Source organism: Podarcis erhardii (genome assembly GCF_964252035.2).
Source record: "Podarcis erhardii genome assembly, chromosome: 13".
NCBI lineage: Eukaryota > Metazoa > Chordata > Lepidosauria > Squamata > Lacertidae > Podarcis > Podarcis erhardii.
In genome coordinates, this window is record NC_138502.1 from 15,633,214 (window position 1) to 15,642,321 (window position 9,108).

A 9,108-nucleotide genomic window follows, 5' to 3' on the forward strand; every position below is an offset into this window, starting at 1 on the left:
GTGGCTTATTTTTAATGGAGACAGCAACATCTCCCAGTCATGTACCTCAGTTGCTCTCCCAAACTAGTCTCAGTCCATGGGATGAGCCACATTCTATATTGAGTAGAAATTTGTATTTTTTGAAGCTTGGCCATTTCAACTGGAGATTGCATGTTTTTTAAAAAAGTCGAGGAACGGAGCCCTTCTCCTTTATGGAGTAGGACTTGGACAAATGAACATACTTGAGTTGGAGTCTGTTATAGGGAGACATGTTTTATTTTATCCTTAAGCAAATTTTCTGCAATAGGTCAACCTTTGGACAAAATCCCTTTTCATTTTATGGATTCCTCTTTTTCTGCACAATAGGAACTGGTGATACCTATCATCAAAGCAAAGGCCAGTTGATCCAAAATAGGAGTTAAAGGTGATGACAAATGAGCTAAGTGCAACTGCCATTCACACCGTATTCAGAAGCTCTGCTGTAGAAGCAGATTACTTGTTTTGCTAATGTGAGCCCATGATGTTATCAGGAAAGATAAGGCATTAAAAGAGGGTTGTGAGGATTCCAAGTTCCATCTTGACTGATAGATTTAAAGCTGAGTTATTAATCACATGTGTCAACAATTTTAATTGCAAAACCTCATAATGCTGCTTAAGATTTGGGGCACCAGTTCTCGGTCGATACAGGGTTAGTCAGTTAATCCTGCTTCTTTTACCTCCTGAAATAAAAATATTAATAATCAAATGTTGCCATCCATCCAGCTGAGGATGAGGCATTTGTATGGGCAGTTTCAGAAAGAAAAATAGAAATTTAAGAAGCATTCACATCTTCACTGCTGCAATGTGGCCTAACCAACTTAAGTTTAATTTAAATGCTTCCAAGAGCAGTGCTCTTCTGTGGTCTTTTTATGGAGATTCCCTAAATTTCTTTGACAGAGTACCTTCCTTTGGTATACTTACATCAAGATACCTAAATATTCCATATAACAATTTGGGATGGTATCTTTGAGTCCCCTCCAAGCAGGCAGTTTGTATTTTTGGGGTGGGATTCTGTAGCAGAAGGCAATCAGGCTAGTCCTTTTAAGCACCCCTTTTTTACATATCTAAAGATTTAGTCAAATACAGTGGTACCTTGGTTCCCAAATGCCGAAAACCCAGAAGTGTTCCAGTTTTTGAATGTTTTTCAGAAGGTGAACGCCCGATGCAGTTGTCAGCTATTGTTTCCGGGGCGCTTGTACCTTTCGAACATTTTGGAAGTCAAACGGACTGGATAAAAGATCTAAACAATGACTATCATCAGTGCAGGTAAGTTGTTTTTTTTTAAATCATCTACAATACTGTCTTATTTATTTTATAGTAAAGCACATTGATTATTGCTTTCATTTTATGGATCAATGGTCGCATTAGATAGTAAAATTCATGTTAAATTTTTAAATGTCTGGAATGGATTGAGCTGTTTTGCATTACTTTCTATGGGAAAGTGCAGCTTGGTTTTGGAACGCTTTGGTTTTGGAATGGACTTCCGAAACGGATTCACTTTGAGAACCAAGGTACCACTGTACAGCTATGTTGCCATAGAAACAACTAGCAAGTGATACCTCCAGAAGGAGGGGATAGCAGGGCTTCCCCACCACATCATTCCAGGGATAGGAGGGTAGGAGAGCAATAGGTCATGTGAAAAGTCTTTAAGATAATGCAAGGCTATCTTTAAAAACCAAAAAAACACACAAAACCCCCATTTACTTAGCTGTGCACTGGAGCTTGTTTATCTCACTAGGCTCTTGCGAGGAAAATTAATATGTAGCTGATGAATTATATCCACCTGGGCAAGTGGAAACACTTCTTGGTCAAGCATGGCAGGGCATCCAATTTTTGCTGACTCCCTCCACCCCTCTGCAGTCCCTCTTTGCCATATCCCATTCCAAATTACTCTGGAATATTCTCCAACTCTCAGGATCAGCTCTTCCGGGTCAGCATGGCTCTACAGGGGACAGTGGACACCACACACACACAACACAAATACATACTTGAAATGTTAAGAACCTTTATCACAAAGGGGCCATGACATAAGACATTCAACAAACTACAACTTTCAAAAGAACACACAATATCTAGTTTGTTTGTTTTTAAGGGGTGTTTCATGAAATTGGGATCACCAACACACAGCCCAGCAAGAATATATTGATGCTAGTTAGTTAATCAAAACACACAGCAAGCCGTCTGTGTTCCAGTTTTAAGAACATAAGATCATAGCTGTGAACATTTCCCTTTTTTAAAAGGAAATTCCCTTATTCCGAATAGGATTCCTCGCAAGAAAAGGGAAGTTGACAGCTATGCATAAGCAGTGGCGTAGCGTGGGGGGTGCAGGGGGGACCGGCTGCACCGGGCGCAACATCTGGGGGTTAGGGTTAGGGGGCGCAAATCCATGGGTTAGGGGGCGCAAATTACTTGCCTTGCCCCGGGTGCTGACAACCCACGCTACGCCACTGTACATAAGATCAACCAATGGGTTCCGTGTTTCAGCAAGACCGGAGCACAACAGAACTCCCCTCTTCCTGCAGTTTCCAGCAACTGACATTACTGCCTCTGATCAGGGCTAGTAGTTTTCTTACATAACTTCATTTTTAGCCCTTTTCTTTCTTGGTGGTTGGGTTCTTTCTGGGGTTTTTTTTTAAAGCAAACGAGCTTCTTGCAATTTTTGCTGCCATCAGGTGGCAGTTTACACTCATTGCAGAAACGCCATTGTTTTAACTCATGCGAGATTTTGAATTTCCCGCGCCGCCGAGTCGTTGTGGCGGGGGAATTAAACCACACCCTTCCACCTCCATCTGCTTCTCTTTGTTCTCGGACCAGCATGGCGGAAGCCAGTGCAGCATTCAAATCTTTTTTATCTAAGAGTAGGTTTAAGCACAGCTGAAGATTTAAGAGTGCTTATGAAGAATCAGAAAAAACCACTTGAGGGGGAGGCTATATTCCCCAAGCGCAGAAGCACCAATTATTTTCCTGAAAGAAAATGGCGACCGCTTTCTCTCAGAAGGCGCTCGAGGGTGGAATTGCAAGTTAAATGGCATAAATCATTCGCAGGTAGCAAACATAGCGGTAGGGTTAAACCAGAACTTTTATAAAGCGGTTTAAAGTTACTCTTAATAAAGGAAGCCAATCCTAGGTCGGCTGCAACACTGACTCACTTTTATGAGAAATCCTTTTCATTTACCTGTGAAACGATAACGAAGGTAACAAAGTAACTCAGAATTATTTCCACATGCAATGTATCAATATCATAGATTAGGTGGTTCAGCACTTTCCAAGAAAAAGTGGGTGGCCCTGAAAAGGGCCTTTGGGTTTTTTGTTTTGTTTTAAGTAGTTTCAAGAACGAAGAAATCCCCTTAGCCACCAAAACCGTACAGAGTACGGCCCTGGCGCTTCAGAGCGTAGACGACGTCCATGGCAGTCACGGTCTTCCTCTTGGCGTGCTCGGTGTAGGTCACAGCATCGCGAATCACGTTCTCCAGGAAGACTTTGAGGACGCCTCGGGTCTCTTCGTAGATCAAGCCAGAAATACGCTTCACGCCACCGCGGCGAGCCAAGCGGCGGATAGCAGGCTTGGTGATGCCCTGGATATTATCGCGAAGCACTTTGCGATGCCGCTTGGCGCCTCCCTTTCCAAGGCCTTTTCCCCCCTTTCCACGTCCAGACATCTTCTCAGCAGAGCAGAAACCAAACTGTACCGCGAAGGAGAAGCTGCCTGCAACTTTTATAGTCTGTGATCGGACCAGAGTGGAAACCTACACGAGAATTATATAGGCTCCGCCTCCCACTTGTTCCCAGCATATTGTAAACGCCCATGAATTCTCAGTAACCAATCAACAGAACCATGGAAGCTGTCCAATCAGACCTCGTGGAGAAGTATCCAATCAGAGCTCGAGCCAGGTGAAAGACTTATTCATGCTTGGTTATTGCGGGCTTAGATTCCAAAAGCGTCGCTCAGCTCAATGAATGGGGCGAATGCAGCCTCCAGTGTGCTTCCTAACAGCTCAGTTGCACGGCATGTGTTCAGTGGGGTTTACAGTCAGGTAAGGATTGCAGCCTAGAGATAGAGGAGCCTGCCTTCTCGTCTTCGGCCTGGAAACTCCAAGAAACTACGTGGCTTAATTCTCCCACGCGTCTGACGTACATACTGGCTAACGCGGCAACGAAGCTCCAGGCCCGAACACTCCGGGGGCGCCGGGGTTTTTGCGAGGCAGCGATCTTGAAGTAGAAACTTAACATTGGAAATGAGTCTCCTGCAGGAGCGCTAGCTTGGCCCCGCGGCTGCCGGGGCCGTGGTTGCCATGCAGTGTGCATTGCCCGGGCGCCGAAATTTGTGAGTGTCTGGGCCCCTTCACGGGGAATTTTGGGGGTGCTTGAACACCCCAGTGAGCCGGCACCTATGGTCTTCTGTGTGTTTTTCTTAAGGGGAGGAGCGGATAAAGTGGGTTTTTAAAAATAACCTTATCTCACAAAAGAAGCGACCGGGGGAAACCGGACGGTGGCTCTCAGCAGTGCCTCTCCCATTTTACATGAAGATTAATTGAATATTAAACTCCCCGCGCTGTGATCATTCGGAGGAATGATCCGAGAGATCCTGATGGCCAATCACATCAGGACGCGGGATTTTATTTTTTAAGGACCCTTTTCTTTGGCATTTTTCATTTTGTCTGTGCCCTTCCTTCCAGGCGGACTAGTATAACCGCCCTCCCTTAACAAAGGGAAGCCGTTCTCCAGTCGCCATTTTAGCCTGCGTTTCATCAGCTGTTCCCAATCCTATTCGCTCACACCAGCTCCCTTACTCGGTTTGGCGTGTCGTTGCGCAATCCTGATTGCTGATGGTGGTTTAATATATAATTGGATGCAAATTTGTTACCCTCTACATACATGCAAGTTATTTTTCCCACCCGTAGGGCTTTCACCACTTTTTTTGGTCAGCCTAGTTTGCTATTCCAGATATTTTGGACCACAACTCCTGGCATTCCCTACCACTGGCCATGCTGGCTGCTTGGGACAGAAGATTCTAGAGCAGCCTTCCTCCATCTGATAGTGGCTAAGACACTTCGGTACAAGAACTTGTGTTTGTTATAATTTTCAGGAAAGTATCTGTATTAGTCAGCTGCAGCAAAATGAGTTCTGTGGAACTTTAAAGACTAGTATTGCCATAATAGTTGTGTTAGTCTTTAAGGTGCCACAAGACTTGTGTGTGTGTGTGTGTGTGTTTGTTTGTTTGTTTGTTTGTTTGTTTGTTTGTTTGTTTCTGTGTTGCAGTAATAAAAAAGCACTACCATTGATACTTTCTTTTCTTTTTTAATTACATTGCTGTGAATTTCTTCTTTACTTGTACAGACACAAATGTCTATATCTGTGCCCAAATCATGCCCAGAAAGAAGATCCGTCGTTCCCCACATCTAACCTCCCTTTTCAATTCATAGTCCCCTAGGCTCTTCTTCAAAACATCCAGTACCCCATAATCATGCTTCCCCAAACACTTGCAGTCCTTTCTTCAATGTAGCCTTTCACATCCTGCTCCCTGGCATGTTTAAGGTGTCTCTTCCAAAATGGTGCATTCTTTTTCCCCACCAGAAAGTTCTGAGCCTTGGTCCTAAATGTACTGTATCAGGGAGTCCCTAACTCATGCCCAGCACCCTCTAAAAAAGGAACATTGTGTATTACATTCCTATTTCCTGATCTCTGTAGGAAGTGCCTTGAATGATGGCCAGGGGTGCCCTGGGCAGTGCTGGCCTCTGTCCCTCTTTCCTCCCTTCCTCTGAAGCCCTCTTGCATCACAGCCTCTCAAAGGCTTGCACAGCTATTGCAGCAGCCCAGGCTACAAGGCAAGCTTCCCAGGGAAATGGTGCCTCTGGGGCTGGCCAGGGGGTGCGTCCTATGCCCTTGTGGGGCAGTGGGAGGATGCACCTCCCCTTGGGGCAGGGGGGCAGCTCAGAGACCAGGGGCAGCAATAGCAGCTGCCTGGAGGACTCACAAGGTGAGGGAGAGGAGTGTGTTTGAATTGGGGTGAGGGGCTGCCGGCTCTGCGGCAAAAGGTGACATAACTGGGCTCCTGGGGTGCTGCAGAAAGAATGTACAGTCATACCTTGGATCTCGAATGCCTTGGTACTTGGACATTTTGGCTCCTGAACACCGCAAACTGGAAGTGAGTGTTCCAGTTTGCAAATGTTCTTTGGAACCCAAACGCAGGGCTTCGGCAGCTTCCTGCAGCCAATCAGAAGCAACACTTTGGTTTCTGAACGTTTTGAAAGTCGAACGGACTTTCAGAACGAATTCTGTCCAACTTCCAAGGTATGACTGTAGTTGGTCAAGTGAGCTGTGGACTCAAAAAGGTTGAAAACCTCTGCTGTAGCAACAGGCCTCATAATTCATTTTGTGCTGCTTGCCAGAGAAAGAGTAGGTCCTGTTGTAGAACTGGCAATAGGAGGAGGGTGACACCAAACAGATGACACCAAACTGGGAGGCGTGGCTAACACACCAGAGGACAGGATCACACTTCAAAACGACCTTGACAGATTAGAGAACTGGGCCAAAACAAACAAGATGAATTTTAACAGGGAGAAATGTAAAGTATTGCACCTGGGCAAAAAAATTGAGAGACACAAATACAAGATGGGGGACACCTGGCTTGAGAGCAGTACATGTGAAAAGGATCTAGGAGTCTTGGTTGACCACAAACTTGACATGAGCCAACAGTGTGACGCGGCAGCTAAAAAAGCCAGTGCAATTCTGGGCTGCATCAATAGGAGTATAGCATCTAGATCAAGGGAAGTAATAGTGCCACTGTATTCTGCTCTGGTCAGACCTCACCTGGAGTACTGTGTCCCGTTCTGGGCACCACAGTTCAAGAAGGACACTGACAAACTGGAACGTGTCCAGAGGAGGGCAACCAAAATGGTCAAAGGCCTGGAAACGATGCCTTATGAGGAACGGCTAAGGGAGCTGGGCATGTTTAGCCTGGAGAAGAGGAGCCATGTTCAAATATATAAAAGGATGTCACATAGAGGAGGGAGAAAGGTTGTTTTCTGCTGCTCCAGAGAAGCGGTCACGGAGCAATGGATCCAAACTACAAGAAAGAAGATTCCACCTAAACATTAGGAAGAACTTCCTGACAGTAAGAGCTGTTTGACAGTGGAATTTGCTGCCAAGGAGTGTGGTGGAGTCTCCTTCTTTGGAGGTCTTTAAGCAGAGGCTTGACAACCATATGTCGGGAGTGCTCTGATGGTGTTTCCTGCTTGGCAGGGGGTTGGACTCGATGGCCCTTGTGGTCTCTTCCAACTCTATGATTCTATGATTCAATAAGGGAAAAAGGCAAGAGAGGGAAAGAAGCCATTTCGCCATTGACCTGGTAGCAATGAGGTTTCTTTCTCTGCAGCATTCCTGAAAGCAGAATCCAATGTGATAAAGAAGGGCAGCCTTTGCTAACAAAGAGATAGGATCTCTCTTCACTTGGATGCCTGAAGGCATGTTGTGGCTGGTTTTGCAAGGATTCCTCTTTCAACTGTGCTTTCAACTGTCACACAACAAAGCAGGACAAAATGTCCCAAACCATACAAAATCATAATACACAGATGAAAAATTACCACCCAAAAAAGTGAAGCATATCACAGTATAAAATCCCAAAATGGTTTGTAGTTACATCCATTAATTCTGCTCCATGTCTAAAGATGATGTGGTTTATCTCATCATTGGGGTAGATGGGGAATGTACACTGAAGTGTACATCACAACCTGACTTAGTGAAGCGGGGGATATATATATGCAATGCAGGTGCTGAACCACTGATCCCTTTGCTATGGGCCAGTTGCTCCTCCCCATGGCTACATACAGTTACCGTATTTTTCGCACCATAGGACGCACTTTTTCCCCTCCAAAAATGAAGGGGAAATGTGTGTGCGTCCTATGGTGCGAATGCAGGCTTTCGCTGAAGCCTGGAGAGTGAGAGGGGTCGGTGCGCACCGACCCCTCACGCTCTCCAGGCTTCGCACACCTCTCCGCAAGCAGCGGGAGCCCAGCGCTGGGCTTCCGCTGCTTGCGGAGAGTTGCCAGCATGCCGAAGCCTGCGCGCACTGAGCTCAGCGCGCCCAGGCTTCGCGGACCTCTCCTCAAGCAGCGGGAGCGCTCCTGCTGCTTGCGGAGAGCTGCCTGTTTGGGGGCTGGGGTCGGGGGAAGCTCGAGCTTCCTCCGCCCCCGCCCCAGCCCCGCGCCTGGGGGGAAAATATTTTTTTCCCCTTTATTTCCCCTCCAAAAAACTGGGTGCGCCCTATGGTCCGGTGCGCCCTATGGTGCGAAAAATACGGTACGGAGGTGGTTTGTTTGTTTGTTTGTTTGTTTGTTTGTTTGTTTAGCAAAAACCAAAGAGGACAGGGCTATTGCGCCCTCCCTTCGTCTTTAATGTGCCACAAGAGTCTATGTTGCTTTTGCCACCTTACAGGGTTGTTGTAAGGGTAAGAAGTATCAGGATGTAAGTAAATAAAAGGGAGGGAAGGAGTTGGGTGCTGCTACGAAGGGATTCGTTGTTAAGTACGGGGAATCGCAAGCTGAAGAGGTGTGAGGCAGAGCACGACACTTGGGGGCTCTGATAAAAGAGTAGAATCTAGAAGATTTGGAGAGGTGCTTCAGGATTCCTTGGCCCCCCCCTTTTCTTTTAACTCTCCTCCCGCCGCCCAAAGAGTGGGAAAACTGGAGAGGGCGAGGGAAAGGAGAGTTTAATTCCTGCTTTGCAAAGCTGAGCAATCAGATCAGAAAGGCGGCTGGTGATTACTGTACTAGTGTATCCAGATATGAGCGCTTGGGGCGCATCTCCATCCGGAGTGAGTACTGCATGTGATCCCCTCTCCGCCCCTCCCCAATTATCCATCATGCTTTGTTTCCAGCACGTTTCCTCCTGTGGCGAGCAGGAGAGATCCCTTTCCCCTGATCTCTCCTGCAATGGAAAAGCTCCAGCCGCTGCCCTATCTCGCTTGTTGGCCGGGATCCCCCTTCCTTGCCTGTACCGCTGCTGCTGCCCTGAGGGGAGGCGCCGGGGCTGCAGGCGGGAGCGGCGGGGAGTGGGTTGGGTTGACGCCTCCAGGCAGCCCCCGCGGTGAAA

The 9,108-nt window shown here is 46.8% G+C and overlaps 1 protein-coding gene across 1 annotated transcript; it reads right to left on the reverse strand.

Annotated features, from left to right (window-relative positions):
- Window positions 1-3,264: 3,264 nt before the first annotated feature.
- LOC309327401 (histone H4) lies at window positions 3,265-3,789 on the reverse strand. The gene has a single exon (XM_081836652.1). The coding sequence runs from the start codon at window positions 3,675-3,677 to the stop codon at window positions 3,366-3,368; it is 312 nt and encodes a 103-aa protein (XP_081692778.1). The 5' UTR covers window positions 3,678-3,789; the 3' UTR covers window positions 3,265-3,365.
- Between the last annotated feature and the right edge of the window lie 5,319 nt (window positions 3,790-9,108).